Source organism: Xyrauchen texanus, chromosome 2 (genome assembly GCF_025860055.1).
Source record: "Xyrauchen texanus isolate HMW12.3.18 chromosome 2, RBS_HiC_50CHRs, whole genome shotgun sequence".
Classification (NCBI taxonomy): domain Eukaryota; kingdom Metazoa; phylum Chordata; class Actinopteri; order Cypriniformes; family Catostomidae; genus Xyrauchen; species Xyrauchen texanus.
In genome coordinates, this window is record NC_068277.1 from 4434691 (window position 1) to 4452731 (window position 18041).

Genomic DNA, 18041 nt, shown 5'->3' on the forward strand with positions numbered 1-18041 from the left:
ACTGCGAAACCTGGAAGTGACATTTTTTAACACAGTTGTGGATGTAGCACTTCATTCTCTTGAGGAGAGATTTCAGACCATGGAAAACGTTAGGGACACTTTTGGTATCCTTTTGAATTTTAATGATGTTGCAACCATGTCAAGAGGTACAGTGAAGAAACACTGTGAAGGCATTGAGAAGGCACTCAGTAAGGAAGGACATGCAGATATCTCTGGAATTGAAATGGCAGAAGAGATCCTCAACCTTCCACTATTACCATCAAAAAACACAGCCCTGGAGCTTCTGAAATTTCTTCACCAGAAGCAACTGCAGGAGATATTTCCAAACCTCTGGATTGCTCTCAGAATTGCAGTTACCCTGCCAGTAACCGTAGCAGCTGCCGAGAGAAGTTTCTCAAAACTGAAGCTTGTAAAAAATGACCTGCGCGCCACAATGACTCAGGAACAGAGCAAGGCTTAGTGGACTTGCTTTAATCAGTATTAACAGAGAACTCGCACAGCAGATTTCTTATGAAGTAGTTATTGATGAGTTTGCTTAAAAAAAAAAGCAGAAGAGTGCCTCTGTAGGTGGCCATGGAATAAGAATAATAAGTACTGGTCCAGATGACTTTTCAGATTATTTTTATTTTGTTTACCTTAATTAAAGTTACATTAATATGCACATTTAAGTAAAATATAAAAATACTTATAACAGGTTTTGTATAAATAAAATGGTTAAGAATCATATTTGTTTTCAAGTCTTTTTTATTAAATGATGTTTTATTAACAAAGTTGGGGAGGAGCACATTCAGATAATCAATGAGATAAGAGGTATATATACTGCAGACTTACCTCTGTTCAATGACAGTTTATCAGCATCCCTCCACCACCCCCATCTCCTCACTTTGATTTTTAATAATCTCTTATTGGATGTAAACAACACAATCCAAAATACAATGCAATCCAATGTAATACTGTGTAAATCTAGCCAAAATTCAGAGCCTGGAGCCCTCCCCTGGACAGCATGCCAAATCCGCATAAACTTTACTCTATTTAATTTGATGTAAGTGTGAACTCATGAATTCTGAAAGGTGGAGGGGAGGAGGGCATGGTGGGGGCCTCCAACATACATTTTGCCTAGGGCCTCCAAATGTCTAGATCCGGCCCTGTGAGGGGGAGTAAATGATGAGCGAACTTTCATTTTTAGGTGAACTGTCCCTTTAAAACTCAAACAGCAGCGTTTGTGGCATAATGACTTGTCCCTTGAGTATTTAAAAATATGCAATAAGTGCGGCCACAATAACCTTTAGTACCTGTAGCACAGCGGATGCTCCTCCCCCTCAGGTAATGCAGGTAATTCAGGTGGGGTGACAAATACTGTGTGTTCACTGCAATGAGATGTGTTCGGTTCAATCAGTCTGCTTTCGTCATTCTGGCTTCCTTCCATCTAAACACACACAAACACAACTGTATCAAACAGAGACTACACCGCTGTGTGTGTTCAGGTCAGAAGTGAATTAACAAACCTTCTCAACACACTCATCAAAGAAAGCCAGACTGGCATCTTTATCACTGACAAATGAGCGTTCCTCGATGAACTGCATAAACATCTGCGTTTCTGTCATTAGAGAGTAAAATGTTTGATTAGAGGAGTCCCGATGCCTCACAAACCCTACGGAAGGACAAAGGAAAGTAGTTAAAGTGTTGCACTGAAATACAGCGTGTTAAAGTAGTCAAATACTGGATTTTAACACAAAGGATGCTTTCTACTCAGTCCCTCACCCTGTAGGTCAAACAGTGATCGGGCATCTGTGGTTTTAGCTGAAGGGATTTTGGTGATGGGCTGGAGATAGTTTCGATAACCCTTTAAAATATCAGCCATGAAGCGCAGAAACGCCTCCTGAATCGCTAGTTCCACTGTCAGCACACTCCGTCCACTGCTGAGTTCAAAATCCAACATGGATAAATCCACCACAGCGTCATCTCTGGGCCCTAAACACACAAACACACAAACACACACAAGGTTAACAATCTCAGTGTATTTTTGTCATGTGTCTGTAAGCCTCTATGTACAGAAATTATGCGAACGGATACATAATTGGATTACAAAAACATAAATAATATATATATATATACATACACTCACCTAAAGGATTATTAGGAACACCTGTTCAATTTCTCATTAATGCAATTATCTAATCAACCAATCACATGGCAGTTGCTTCAATGCATTTAGGGGTGTGGTCCTGGTCAAGACAATCTCCTGAACTCCAAACTGAATGTCAGAATGGGAAAGAAAGGTGATTTAAGCAATTTTGAGCGTGGCATGGTTGTTGGTGCCAGACGGGCCGGTCTGAGTATTTCACAATCTGCTCAGTTACTGGGATTTTCACGCACAACCATTTCTAGGGTTTACAAAGAATGGTGTGAAAAGGAAAAACATCCAGTATGCGGCAGTCCTGTGGGCTGAAAATGCCTTGTTGATGCTAGAGGTCAGAGGAGAATGGGCCGACTGATTCAAGCTGACAGAAGAGCAACTTTGACTGAAATAACCACTCGTTTCAACCGAGGTATGCAGCAAAGCATTTGTGAAGCCACAACACGCACAACCTTGAGGCGGATGGGCTACAACAGCAGAAGACCCCACCGGGTACCACTCATCTCCACTACAAATAGGAAAAAGAGGCTACAATTTGCAAGAGCTCACCAAAATTGGACAGTTGAAGACTGGAAAAATGTTGCCTGGTCTGATGAGTCTCGATTTCTGTTGAGACATTCAGATGGTAGAGTCAGAATTTGGCGTAAACAGAATGAGAACATGGATCCATCATGCCTTGTTACCACTGTGCAGGCTGGTGGTGGTGGTGTAATGGTGTGTGGATGTTTTCTTGGCACACTTTAGGCCCCTTAGTGCCAATTGGGCATCGTTTAAATGCCACGGCCTACCTGAGCATTGTTTCTGACCATGTCCATCCCTTTATGGCCACCATGTACCCATCCTCTGATGGCTACTTCCAGCAGGATAATGCACCATGTCACAAAGCTCGAATCATTTCAAATTGGTTTCTTGAACATGACAATGAGTTCACTGTACTAAAATGGCCCCCACAGTCACCAGATCTCAATCCAATAGAGCATCTTTGGGATGTGGTGGAACGGGAGCTTCGTGCCCTGGATGTGCATCCCACAAATCTCCATCAACTGCAAGATGCTATCCTATCAATATGGGCCAACATTTCTAAAGAATGCTTTCAGCACCTTGTTGAATCAATGCCACGTAGAATTAAGGCAGTTCTGAAGGCGAAAGGGGGTCAAACACAGTATTAGTATGGTGTTCCTAATAATCCTTTAGGTGAGTGTGTATATACAGTATATACATTTAAATGTATGCATTTGGCAGACGCTTTTATCCAATGTGACTTACAGTGCACTTATTACAGGGACAATCCCCCCCGGAGCAACCTGGAGTTAAGTGTCTTACTCAAGGACACAATGGTGGTGGCTGTGGGGCTCAAACCAGCAACCTTCTGAGTACCAGTTATGTGCTTTAGCCCACTACGCCACCACCACTCCTATGGTGAATCTCACACAACCTTTGCCAGAACAAGTGCAGGTCATATAATAAGAATATTTGAGGACCATTAAGACGTTTTTAGATTTTTAAAGGGACAGTTCACCCAAAAATGAGAGTTAACTCTTCATTTACTCCCCCTCATGCCATCCCAGATGTGTGTGACTTTCTGTCTTCTGCAGAACACAAATTAAGATATTTAGAAGAATGTGTCAGGTCTGTTGGTCCATACAATACAAGTGAATGGTGACCAGAACTTTGAAGCACCTAAAAGCACATAAAGGCAGCATAAAAGTAATCCATATGTAATGGGAGCCAGCTGGTAGATAGCTGCGCAGTGTGTAAACCTCCCTCTCCTGACCTCAAGAGGCGCACTAGCTATTGACGCTGTAGCATTTAGCCTCCTTGTTAGCACACACGCCTCCCACGCCAGAGATGTCGGTTCAAGTCCCGTTCAGAGCGGGGGTGAGAAGGACCGGCAACACATACAACGCCAGTGATTAAAGTCATATCTTCAGAAGTGATATGATCCGTTTTGGGTGAGAACAGACCAAACTGTAACTCAATCTTGCCTTTGCGGTCTCTAGGCACAATCATGATTGCAAGTTTGATTACATTTCCTAGTGCTTGAGTGATAGATGGCACAATAGGAAGTGCAATTGACCTTAAAATCATGATCGCCAAGGAGAGAGCAGATGTCGAGGTTAATAGCCGATTGGATCGCTTCAGAAATGGGTAACTTTTATGCTGCCTTCATGTGCTTTTTGGGGCTTCAAAGATTTAGTCACCATTCAGTTGCATTGTAAGGACCTACGGAGCTGAGACATTCTTCTAAAAATCTTCAAATGTGTTCTGCAGAAGAAAGAAAGTCATACACGAGGGTGAGTAAACGATGACAGAATTTTCTTTTTTGGGTGTACTGCCCCTTTAAAAAAAATTAAAATAATAATAATGATAATATATATATATAGTTTTTGGGGGGGTCCAATAAGACCTTGACATGTTCCTGTGAGATTCAATCATAATAATGTTTTGATTTGTATAAAATAAAGAGCACATTTGTATATTTTAGAAGCTAGAATACATCCATATCCAAGTACACCGAAATGTTTCATTACATATACCTTCAGATACCTCCGCATGAAGGTCTTTGAGGGCATTCAGCAGGTTTTTGCAGGACTTCTTTGGAAGGATCTTCCATGTCAGAGCTCTCGTGTCATCTGTACTGAAAACAAACAAACAGATGGCATGAAACCACACCACTGGCCTTTAAACCGTTGTATTATTACACCAGTTGAGATCCACAGTGGGGAAATATGTTCAGTAAACTCACCGGAAGATATTGTTTGAGTCCAAGTCCACACAAATGACATCTGCTGGAGGTTCATAGATATCAAAATATTGGGAGTCAACACCCACAATGAATGGGCAGGGCGCACTGAGTACACCAGCCAGTGGCAGCGGGCACAGAGGGATATACGGGCACTGCCAGTGGAGCGGGAAAATCATCTTATCAAGAAGAGACAGAGAGACGATGGAGAAGTTAAAGAGGGTCAGAAAGATCGCTCAAGAGATAAAGAAGAATTAGACACATTGATCATGTGAACTCCTTTGCAGGGTTTTGTTCATGCCCGCTCTAGTGCATGCTGGCATGAAAGAGGCCTACCAAATGCAACGACATTCTGACATTCATGCGCGTGTTTCAATGAAACTTTTACCTTCAGTTTTATGTTGGCATTGCCCTAAATCATGCCTAATGATTTAATCATGCCTAAACTCACGGACAACAGCGCCTCTGCGACACTCGTTAGTACAGCTGCCTGTGAAGAGTGCATCACTAGCTTGTGTTCGGTCACCGCCAACACCAGCAGAGTCACGGCATTCTCAGGACCCAAGTGTTTCAGGAGAGTCAAGAACCGGCCGCCACTACACACACACACACACACACACACACATTATAATGATAGCATGGTTTATTTGTTTGTGTTGTTTTAGCATCTGAAGCCCTAAAGGTTTTATGCAATATTTCAAATGCTTAGTGAAACTTGATCACACGGGAAGTCGGCATGTTGTTTCCGAGAGCTCCAGTATCGAGAGTTCCAGCTTTGGCCACTGGGGGCAGTGTTTTGAATTTCGATAAGCACAGACCGATTTGAGCCAAAGAAAAGTCAACCTACTGTTTCCGATTTCAGAAACGAGAGTTCAGTCTGAACAGCGTTGGGTTTTTTTTTTGGTTTTTTTAGGTAAGGCTGTATTTATAATAAGTCTAATATAAATAGAAAGAAGGCGTGTTTGTATTGAAAAATGGCACCTCCCTTTGGTATTTACGGTCATTTTTGACCGATTGTTTTGTTTATGGTGATGATGATGATGATGAAGAATCCATTTTATTACCACAATAACATTATACATTTATTTGGTTATTTTATGCATTTTTTAAAATCTTATTTACATGTACATTTATCAATTTTACCAATAATTTGCATATACAAATAAGTACATTTTTGAAAAAATAAAAATGTTTTTTTTTTTTTAAGTTTAAACATGAAGACAATATGAGAATGTGGCATAAATTGGAGGCAGATTGCCGCTGATCTGCTGAACAAAATATAAATAACTTGACTTTAATACCATGTCATGCCAGTAACGGCCAGCAGACGACTGTAGACACCTGCTGTGCAGTCTGATGCCTTGTTATAACATCATTTTATATTTTATCACAAGATTTGCATTTGTATATATATTTAGACACTGTCAAACTATATTATTTGTCAAAATGTAGCACTTTAAAATTTATTTGAAGTGTCAGTTTTTGCAGTTAATGCCATTATGCTCGCAATCAAACCTGACCATGGTGTTACAAAGAGAATAAGCATTTTTACATCAATAATTTCACATCAAAACATTTATTAATTCAATGTAAATGCATAATAATGTCAAGAAAATGAACATCAAGGAACAGAAATGAACTGCAAAATTCTGAAAATACAACTATAGAATCAAACGGATGAATTTAAGTAAATATTTTGCACTTTAAAACATTCTATAGTAAAACTTTATTTTGCGTTTGTGTGTGTGTGTGTGTGTGTGTGTGTGTGTGTGTGTGTGTTCTGCATTGAGAGGGTGTTATCGTCTCACCCCTTCATTTTTAAGTGTGTGTGTTTAGCATTGTGACTGATTTTTTTATTTTTTTGGACAAATGTAAAAAAGAAAAGCTCTGTGTTATAATCTCACCAGTCCATTTGTGTGTGTGTGTGTGTGTGTGTGTGAGTGTGTGTGTTTTTTAGGATGAGGATGAGTTCTCACCCTCTCTGTTTTGTCTCTGCATTGATTTATTGATTGTAGTTGACAGATAAAAAGAAAATTCCTCTGTTTTTATATCTTTCCCCCCTCAATTTTGACCGCGAATACCAAAGGTGTTGCTTTTTTTTTTTACGACCACTTCGACTTATCTAATCAAGCCCAATTTTGTTTGTCTTTTACGACGGTCTTGTACTGCTCAGATAAACAAAACCATTATTATTAAATCAGGAAAATGTATTTCGGTAAAAAATGACCAAACTACTGGATTGCGGGTGCTTTGAGAATGAAACAGCAGTTTGTGCTGAAATACAGCATGCTGACATACGCAACCATTTACTAAGGACAGAAATGTATGCGTTCACAGATGCGAGTGCTTGGCCAACACGTTGGTGACACGTTGGTTGAACATACATGACGTGCATTCTTGCATTACTGTGGCGGTAAAAAACCTTAGTACTCAAGGGGGCGATAGAGTTACCTTCAAACGTCTGCGCCATTAACATGGAGTTGTTGTTATTCTGGTGAGTTGCTATAAATATATTGACTTTAATTGACTTCTTTAGCAATATTATCTTCTCTTGCACCGTCATGACAGTAGTTGACTTGAAAGACAACATTTACCATAGCTAATGTACACTATAGCGCCACTTGTGGCAAAGTTGAGGAAACGCAGCAGCGCACAAAATCAAGCGATGCTTTCACGTACTTGTGTAGAGTTTGTTTCTGCCTTATTGTATTTGTATGCCCAATCAATAACTATATTATACAATTGCATCCATTTTTAATGTTCAACAGTGAAGATGTGTTCTAATGCCACAATAATCACCGATAATAATCACTCTTGAGTACCTTAGAGGAAGAGGAGACGACATTGGCTGACTCAGAAGCAAACTATCATGAGGGGAAAGCTGAGAAATACAAACATAATGACACATTGCAAAATCATTACAAGAGAATTGACAAACTGCAAATATGCCCCATATACTGTATAACCACATACCTGAATTAGAATCCGAGGTCTTTGGGCGGTAGGGAAAGGAACTTTGTGCAAAAAGTGGGAAATGTGTCTTTAAGAAATAGAGCAGAAGATATAAGGTCACTTTTAGGCACACACACACACACAAAGCATGTTTTAATTGCATGGGAAAATGTGGTCATTACATACAAGAGAGAAAGTCATATAGGTTTGGGTCAACATGAGGCTGAGTAAAGAAGTGCAGAATTTCCATTTTTGGGTGAACTGTACCTTTAAATGTTTTGGACTACTCAAAACACTTGAATACCACATTTGTCCTTACATGTGAAATCGCTGTCCTCTAAATGTCACATTTGAAATGCCACAGGTACATCTGAATAAATCGTCTAATCATACTCACTTTTCTATAGGCAGAGCATGAGGGCCAGATATGGAATAGCGGTAAAGGAAGGTGAGAAACTTCTTAAAGACATCAAAGAAAGGCCAGTGCGAGAGGACACAGATGCACTTATTAGTGTGCATGACTTCTGAGGTCCCTGTGGCGCATGTGCTGATAGTGCAGGACGATTTAGTCGTTTGCGTGACTTTGGACTCCATCGTTTGAAGCTGTTTTCTTTGCATGTCTGTTAAATGTTCTTCTGGATAAGCCTCAAAAAACTGCAATGCTGCACCATATACCTGCATGACCACACATACACAAAACACAATATAAGGGGCGTTCACACTGAATGCTAAAGAAGTGTGGGAACAACTCCAAAAAAATGGACGAGGTAAAGGAGGTGGAATGAGGTCCCGGGTCACTAAAAAACATGACGGGACTTACATTTTTCAATATGGAATTGATTGTATGGTGTAAAGAGGGCTTGATGATGTCATCTGTAAAGTAATATTTGTTTAGAATAATGTGCAATCAAGCACAATAATTCCAGGAACCTGCATTAGGAAAGTAAATAGAGATCATATTGATTTCATGTTGCCTTCAAGACTCGTGACGTCCTGAAATTGCCTTTATATCAAACCCGGGGACATCTGAACTCACCTTGTCTCCGGATGCTCCGGTCAGAACGAACGTTGAGAAGGTGGGGAGGGAGTACTTGACATGCGGCGACCAGCGCTCAACAGTGACGCCCATCGGCAGACAGAACATCGGGACAGACTCAGGCAGGGGAAATGACGTGTAGTCATCTTCAGGATAGCGACTGAGCAACTCTATAAACATATATACACTAAGCCTTGTGTTTGGTGACAGGTAAATAAATGAGTGTTAGGCCTGCAAGAATGAACCGTTATAACTGATTATAAGATAATCTATTACATAGAGATGGTGGTTTTCTTTTTATATATGTATTTATTCATTAAAGGGACAGTTCACCCAAAAAATGAAAATTCCCTCATCATTTACTCACCCTCATGCCATCCCAGATGTGCATGTCTTTCTTCTGTGGAACACAATCAAAGATGACACAAAAGTGGATGGTGGCCAGAAATTTGAAGGTCCAAAAAGCACATAAATGCAGCATAAAAGTAATTCATAAGACTCCAGTGGTTTAATCTATGTCTTCAGAAGTGATATGATAGGTGTGGATATGTCAATATGCAAGTCCTTTTTACTATAAATTGTCCTCTCTGCCCAGTAGGTGGCGATATGCACCTACATATTCACAATGTGAATCGCCAAAAACAAAAGAAGAAGAATTTTAAAGTGAAAGTGAAAGTGGAGATTGATAGGACTTCTGTTTCTCACCCACACTTATCATATAGTTTCTGAAGATGTATGGCTTTAACCACTGGAGTCTTATGGACTACATTTATGCTGCATTTATGTGCTTTTTGGACTTTAAAGGTTCTGGTCACCATTCACTTGCATTGTATGGACCTACAGAGCGGAAATGCTCTTCTAAAATCTTCATTTGTAGTCAGCAGAAGAAAGAAACATCTGTGTATGACTGTTTTGTGGTCCGTTCGGCATAACGCGATGGCTCATTTTAGCCGCGGCCCATTCAGCACATTTCGTGGGCAACCCACCGGCCCGCTTAGTTCCCCCGATGGCTATTCCGCCCCTGATCGGCCCCAAAGTGTGTCGCCCCACCGGGAAAATGCCTGGTATGCCAGATTACCAGACAAGCCCTGCTGCCCAGTAGGTGGCATTATGCATGAACAACATTAATCGACAAAAACAAAAGAACTTTTGAAAAGCGCTTGTTTAAAAGAAGAGATTTATGGTAAAAAATGACTAAAATATTGATGTGTTTCTCACCCACACCTATCATATCACTTCAGAAGTCATGGATTAAACCACTGGAGTCATATGAATTACTTTATGCTGCATTTATGTGCTTTTTGGAGCTTCAAAGTTTTAGTCACCATTCACTTGTTTTCATTTTTGGGTGAACTGTCCCTTTAATAAAATGTTGATTTATATACGTAAATTTTGTATTTGTTTTTGTTGTTGGTTTGTCTATGAATAGAAAATATCATGCCAGTGCACAAACCTGCTTTATAAGCAATGGAGTTGGTTTTAATCACAGACTTCTTGACACACAGATATACAGCTGGACCCCACTACCGAAAGACAGACAACGTGTAAAAAACATTTAAAAAACCAATTACTGTATAAGAGCAAAACTATATTATATATATTTTAAATCTGCCTGAACTCTGAATTCTACAGTTGCTATAGTTACTTTCTTCCCTGGAACACTGAAGCAGACGTTAGGCCTCAGTCACCATTCACTTTCATTGTATGCAAGTGTATGGCGACTGAGAATGCAGTAAATGGTGACATTGTTTTCATTTTTGGCAGAATTACCCTTTTAACTGATTTATAGACCTTCACAGACACACATGAAATTGTGTGTTACTTCAATAGAGCATGATTATAATTCATGGTAAGGCATGTTACCATGCTGCTGCTGAGGTTCCTGTTTACTTTGCAGAATGTATGTGGTGGTGTTTCTCCTTTTCCTGGTGTAATGATACAGATGCCTGTGACGGCTCGTGAGTTACGGCTGCTGGTCGCTCGCTGGTAGGTGATGTAGATGCATTGAGAAGACGTGCCACTCAGGTTGGCAGGGCGACCGTATGGTGTTCTCTGGATAACATGATATCCTTGCTTAATTCTCTCTTTCCATTCATAAATAACTCTGTGAGAGAGAAAGAAAAGGTTATGGGCCTTATTTATATTTATAGTTTGAATACTTGGACAATTTGCAGAGAGATTTGACAGTAAAATGTAGTTTCAGTTGACAGATTAACGCTCCTATTCTGTTCTGTCATTTTTGACCGAAATGTATTTTTCAGATGAAATAAAAATGGTTTGATTTATCCGAGCAGTACAAGACTTAGTGACAGACATAATGCAGCACACACACACATAAATCAATGGGTGAGATTAACACAGCCTGAAGGCAGCATGCAGAACACAACATACACAAACGCATGTCAACACACTATCACGCTCCAGGTGAGGTTTGACTGTAATCATAATGTGACATTATTGCAAAAGCTGACACTTCAAAACAGAAAAAACAAACAAATGCTAAACTTTGACGTGTTAATTCAGTGCGATTAATTATATAAAAAATAATGCATTAAAAAAATTAATGCAATTAATCATGTCCCTGGCCCATAATAAGGAATTTTCCTTCCAAGCTTGTAGTACCACCTGTTATCTCCAGGGGGCAGTAAGCGAAACTCCAGCTGCTTAGGCAACGCATAGCTCAAACGGACAGAGAACAAACTACATTCAGAGGCGCATTAATGCACAGGATAAACAGGCTGAAGCCCAGTTGCCTACACTCGCGTACCAGGGATCCCATGGGCCCAGAGGTGCCTTAAAGCACCCCTGACCACACTTACCGAAAGCAGACAACACAAGATGAGAATATTTCTTGTGTCCAAAAACACAGCTTAATGTAGCACAAATCCAAATGCAGGGATCTCAAGACGTGTCAACATGTCATGTTAAACTTCGTTTAAATGGTACTTTTATACTGCGAAGCAACCGAGATGCTGCAAAATCCTTAAACAAGCCTTTATAATAAATCTTGGACTAATTGATGAATTCCATTGCAAAATGGATTGCTGTGAACTGTAGGCCAGTAATAGGCTTCTATTAAATATATGGAAATAAACAATATATTGCATTCTAAAGTCTTTTTTAAGTCACATCAGTTACTTACTGGGGTACCTCAGGGCTCAGTGCTTGGGCCACTTCTCTTCTCTATATACACAACATCACAGGGACCCATCGTTCAAGGACATGGTTTCTCTTACCACTGCTATGTCGATGACACACAGCTCTATTTGCCTTTCCAACCCAGGGGTTGTGTTCACTGTCCTTTTTTGCATATCGCGTGCCATTTTGTGGTCCGTTCTCATTGTTTATTTGGCTCATCACGGCCCATTAGGCACGTTTCGCGTCCCGAACAGACGGCCCGCTCGGTTCTCCCGATGGCCATTCCGCCCCTGTTCGGCACAAAAGCGCGTCGGCCCACCGGGAAAATGCAAAACCCGGTATGCCAGATTACCAGTCCAGCCCTGCTCGGACTGCTCAGCCTGTTTGACAGACATCTCGACCTGGATGAAGGAACGCCACCTGCAGCTTCACCCAACGAAAAATGAGCTCTTTGTCCTTCTAGCCAACCCTGTTTTTGAACACATCACCGTTCAGCTGGGTTCAACTACAGTAACGCCTTCCAAAATGGTCAGAAATCTAGGAGTAAATATCAAGTGGACCCCTTGATGACCGCAAATAGCAAAGATGTTGCTCTTTCTTTTTTACGACCACTTTGACATCGAATCGGGACCAATTTTCCAAAAGTTTTTTTTTTCCTTGTATGTTCAAATTGCAAATGGAGGAAAAGTCCCCAAGTCTTGTACTGCTCAGATAAAGGAAACTATTTTTCGGTCAAAAACGAACACCATAGGAGGGTTAACAAAACAAAGCTGCACCTGTACTGTGTCCGGACAAAGTAAGCGTCAATACTTAATAAGAGGTTTAAAGAGAGATTTCAAGTTTTAAGCTTATAAAGGCCTTAAGTAGTTTGAATACTGAATTCATATTTCATACACACTTACCCCAGGTCTGTGAGAGGGGGTTTATCTTGTCCGCGTCTGTAGCATATGTAAAACTCTGGGGCCATCAAGCTCCCGTTGTTCAGATTGGCAGAGAAGCCTGTGGGCGTTGTCTCTACACATGTGTACCCTACTGGAACATCTTCACCTATTGATCGCATCACCACAGTCACATCTGTGATTGGCTGTTTGGCCTGAGCTGCTTTATGACACGCATCATCAAAAATGACCTCTTGACCCAAAGGGGTGGAGTTACTGCTCAGGCCAGACACTACAAAGTAGTCGGCAACACGTGGACCCCTGTCCTCCATCATCTCCAAACCCTGCTCGAAAGAGAGAAAAGCAGACATGTTTGAGATGTTATAATAATGATCGTGAGATGTGGTCAGCTGGATATCCTGAAATCATTTTCAGCAATAAAGTGTTTGAGATTACATTACTTTGCAGAGGAGACCAATTTGCCGAAATACCCGGATGACCGACTATTTCCGGCGAGATTTTGAAGTGCTGAGATTTTGGACTGGACACTCAACAATCCCATAATCTCTCGAGAGCTGAGGCGACATCACGTTCAAAACACTTGATTTAAAGGTACGCCGGTAAATCAAGAGGGGGACGCCACTTCTCAACTGTAAGTGATATACACCGAACCGCCACAACATTAAAACCACCTGCCTAATATTGTGTAGGTCCCCCTTGTCCCAAAATAGCACCAACTCGCATCTCAGAACAGCACTCAGACGCGCCATTATTCTCACTACAATTGTACAGAGTGGTTATCCGAGTTACAGCAGACTTTGCTAGTTCAAACCAGTCTTGACCTCTCTCATAAACAAGACGTCCCACACTGGATGTTTTTGGCAACATTCGGAGTAAATTCTAGAGACTGTTGTGCATGAAAATCCCAGAAATACTCAAACCAGCCCGTCTGGCACCAACAATCATCCATGCGATTATCTAATCAGCCAATCATGTGGCAGCAGTGCAGTGCATAAAATCATTCAAATACGGGTCAGGAGCTTCAGTTAATGTTCACATCAACCATCAGAAAGGGGAAAGGATGTGATCTCAGTGATCTGGACCGTGGCATGAATTCGAACGGAAACACCTTGTTGATGAGAGAGGTCAACGGAGAATGGCCAGACTGGTTCGAACCAAGTGTGCCCCACAAGCCCTCAAAAGTGAAGCCAAAACGTCTCGATCGCCCCCCGGTGACTGGTCCTAGTATAGGTCATAAACCCCGCCTCCCCATGTTATTCATCGGGACGTGAGACCAACTAAACAATTAAATTACACTTCACATATCTTTTTTCCAAAGATAGTTTCTGTCATGTACTGTAGTTTCTATCACGTTGATGTCATTTCAAGTGTTTCTTTTCAAAATAAGTTTGTTTTTAGTTATTTGATGCTATAAAAACGGTGCTGAGACATCATGATTGACAGCTGTGATTGACAGGTTCTCTGAGCGAAGTAGTCACTGAAGCACCAACTGACTTTTTTTCGGGATCTTCGGAGGACTGAGGAGATTGGAGCTTTAAATTTAATATCTGAATTTCTATAATTAATTATTTCACACCGTCATAAGTCAAAAGTCAAAAGTGCAGGGGCGTGTGCTTGCGATTGATTCAGCGAGAGTGAGGGCGGAGCCTTGATTTCATGGCTTTACTTCCTGCTCACTACTGCGCAGGTCTGGTCCCGAAATCGCAACTGCACAGACTCAAGTCCCAAGATGCCAGCGCCATATCGGGACACTGGCGGCTTCAGTTCTCACCAATGGAAAAGAGCGAAGGGGCGTCGTCCATCTTTTTTTACAGTCTATGGTTTAAAGGCAGAAATGTGAAGCTTATAATTTACAAAAGCACTCATATCAACTCTGTATAATCATTTTTTGTCATTTTATGGTTTTAGGGTTTGTTGACATTACGTTGTCATGGTAACTAAGTTTTAAAATTGGCTTTAACTTTACACAGATGCGATTAGTAAGCGATTTTATCACACTGAAATCATGTTGACTGTACTTTTGAAAAAGTGAGTGTTTTAATGTTTAAAAATTGGCCCCCATTCACTTCCATTGTAAATGCGTCACTGCTGTACTTAGAACCTCCGTTTTTGCTTTATTGAAGAAAAGGAAGAACGAGTCATAAATAGTATTTGTGGTAATCAATGAGTTTAACTTGCATTGAACCCGGAACGTTCCTTTAAACTAACTTACATTTCTAAACACTAAAAAGGCTCCATAGAAATACATTCAAATAACACTTAATTTTAAAATTGACTGTCCCAATCCAGTCCCGTTCAAAGCATGCTGAAAACTGGAACCCCCCCTGCCCTGTTTCAGCAATACATTGTCGTAACAAATATTATTCATAGATGGAAAGTAAGCCGAGACAAAATTTTAGCCGTTCTACTTCAACGAGACTGAGCCGTTGGATTAGCCACGCCCCTTATCCACCAAAACACCGCCCTCCAAAGATACCAAATGAGCTTTATTGAGGCCGACGTCATGCAGCGCCCTCAACTGGCAACTGTTATGAACAACATGGCATAGAAATGGCATTAAGCCTCAGTAATTCACTGCCGCTTCATTACTATGAGAATTATGGTTATTTTGGCAACAATGACCAGCTGACAGTACATTATCGCTTACTATTCACTTAATATTATTATTGTAAATGTATTATAGGGGGAAGGGACTAGTTGTCACAAGGACTATATCTCAGAAACAATATAATTATGAGTCAAAAGTCCAAAATAAATGGGTTTACTCTAGCAGTGACACCTAGATTAAACCCCTCTCAAATTAGACTTATTTAATTATCATAATATGTTGTATATGTTACAGCTGTTGGATAAACACAATCGAAACACACTATATGGGTAAGACTCAACAGTATAATGAAGGTAGATCTTAACTGAAAAACTGTATGTTCTCGGGACAAGGGTGTGTTTGGGGCAAGTTGTCACATATTGTTGAAGGATATCATGAATGTACAGAAGCCCTGAACCGCACTGTGTCCAAACCACTTACAGTCACCGTCTATACGGTATCTGATGACAGATGCACTTATCTGTCGGCAAAACAGTGCGTTATTTTAGGTATGCATGCGAGTTGTATGAATAGATTTCAGACGCACTTCATCCCGGGACGTTGGCATCATCTCGTAACCCAAGTATATGACATATTCAAGCACAAGGAACAATTATCTCGGTAATAACACCGATCAGCCACAACATTAAAACACCCTGCCTGATATTGTGCAGGTCCCCCTCGTGCCGCCAAAACAGCGCCAACCCGCATCTGCGATGATATTCTTCTCACCACAATTGTACAGAGCTGTTATCCGAGTTACCGTAGACTTTGTCTGTTTGAACCATAGACTGTACAAAAAGATGGACGACGCCCCTTCGCTCTTTTCCATTGGTGAGAAGTGAAGCCGCCAGTGTCCCGATATGGCGCTGACATCTTGGGACTTGAGTCTGCGCAGTTGCGATTTCGGGAACAGATCTGCGCAGTAAGTAAAGCCGCGAAATCAAGGCCCCGCCCTCACTCTCGCTGAATCAATCGCAAGCACACGCCCCTGCACTTTTGACTTATGACGGTGTGAAATAATTAATTATAGAAATGTAGATATTAAATTTAAAGCTCCAATCTCCTCAGTCCTCCGAAGATCCCGAAAAAAGTCAGTTGGTGCTTCAGTGACTACTTCGCTCAGAGAACCTGTCAATCACAGCTGTCAATCATGATGTCACAGCACCGTTTTTATAGCATCAAATAACTAAAAACAAACTTATTTTGAAAACAAACACTTGAAATGACATCAACGTGATAGAAACGACAGTAAATGACAGAAACTATCTTTGGAAAAAAGATATGTGAAGTGTAATTTAATTGTTTAGTTGGTCTCACGTCCCGTTGAATAACATGGGGAGGCGGGGTTTATGACCTATACTAGGACCAGTCACCGGGGGGCGATCGAGACCTTTTGGCTTCACTTTTGAGGGCTTGTGCGGCACACTTGCTTTAAACCCTCCAGAAGCTGCATTGACTTCCATTGTAACCTCGATTTTTACTTTTTTTAAATACTTTTTTTTTTCTCAGTGTAAAACGGTGCGCGTCTTCGAACACAAAGTTTTGTCCTTGATGTCGCTACACAGTCAGACAGGACTAAGTATAGTTTGTAATAAGAACAGATTAATACAGACTCGCTGATTATGCAAAACTTCGCATGTAATTATGTCATTGTCTCCTCTGATATTAGAGTCATTGCTAATTCTTTGATATCAAAACAACTGTTCATTTAATCAAGGGTTCTTTGTCATCATTTGTGCATATACAACAACTCCAAAGAGTGATTCTTGCTTCTTTTAAAGCTTGTTGATGAGGGTGATATTGTGATAGAGGAATATAATGGCTCCAAAAGAAGAGCAAAGACTCTGTTAGATTGATCAGAATGTTAATGGTTGATATGTGACAGTCTTATATGAATTTGTCATGACTCTCAATGTCTATAATGAATAAAATAAGACATATGTGTACTGTTTAAAGGAAAAGCATGCATTCTCTTTTGATTTGGAAAGACCGTGACTTCATGTCCCCGCCTGTTTAAACGCACTTCTCAAATGCATCATCTCACGCACACTCCATTATGATCAGCAGCCTCGTCCAGTCAGGCCTGATGACCGTCAGTATTTGAACTGTTAGTAGAAAACAGCAAAGAGAGAGAAAAAGGAAACTCACATAGTCCATAAAGTTGTGAATCCAGTTTTGATGCAATGTTTAGGACTCAAAAGCAGACAGGGACTCAAATGAGCATTGCCTTTAACAACATAACTGTAATGCTGCTGAGTGCATAAATAGACATCAGCTAAACTTGTCATGGTCAGTCCAGTGTATGTGTGTGTGTGTGTGTGTGTGTGTGTGTGTGTGTGTGTGTGTGTGTGTGTGTGTGTGTGTGTGTGTGTGTGTGTGTGTGTGTGTGTGTGTGTGTGTAACAGGTGTCCCATTATATTTTAAGGCCTGACCGACTGTTACCCAGCAGATCTAAATGTCTTGCAGGATATTTGTATGGCCACTTCTGATGCAAAATGTTTGACCCCTTCAATACATAAATGGGTGTTTCTTGCACACATTAAATC

General features: G+C 40.8%; 1 protein-coding gene across 1 annotated transcript in view; it reads right to left on the reverse strand.

Annotated features, from left to right (window-relative positions):
* LOC127653424 (C-myc promoter-binding protein-like) overlaps window positions 1–17743 on the reverse strand; it is a 39295-nt gene extending 21552 nt beyond the window's left edge. The window contains exons 1-14 of the mRNA XM_052140114.1: window positions 17644–17743; window positions 12909–13228; window positions 10732–10972; window positions 10322–10391; window positions 8869–9038; window positions 8230–8507; window positions 7854–7920; window positions 7703–7761; window positions 5332–5476; window positions 4884–5059; window positions 4675–4775; window positions 1762–1971; window positions 1506–1651; window positions 1293–1426 (exon numbers count right to left, since the gene is read on the reverse strand). Coding sequence (XP_051996074.1) covers window positions 1293–1426; window positions 1506–1651; window positions 1762–1971; window positions 4675–4775; window positions 4884–5059; window positions 5332–5476; window positions 7703–7761; window positions 7854–7920; window positions 8230–8507; window positions 8869–9038; window positions 10322–10391; window positions 10732–10972; window positions 12909–13228; window positions 17644–17652 — 2126 coding nt within the window. The 5' untranslated portion in view covers window positions 17653–17743. The remainder of the gene's footprint in view (window positions 1–1292; window positions 1427–1505; window positions 1652–1761; window positions 1972–4674; window positions 4776–4883; window positions 5060–5331; window positions 5477–7702; window positions 7762–7853; window positions 7921–8229; window positions 8508–8868; window positions 9039–10321; window positions 10392–10731; window positions 10973–12908; window positions 13229–17643) is intronic.
* Between the last annotated feature and the right edge of the window lie 298 nt (window positions 17744–18041).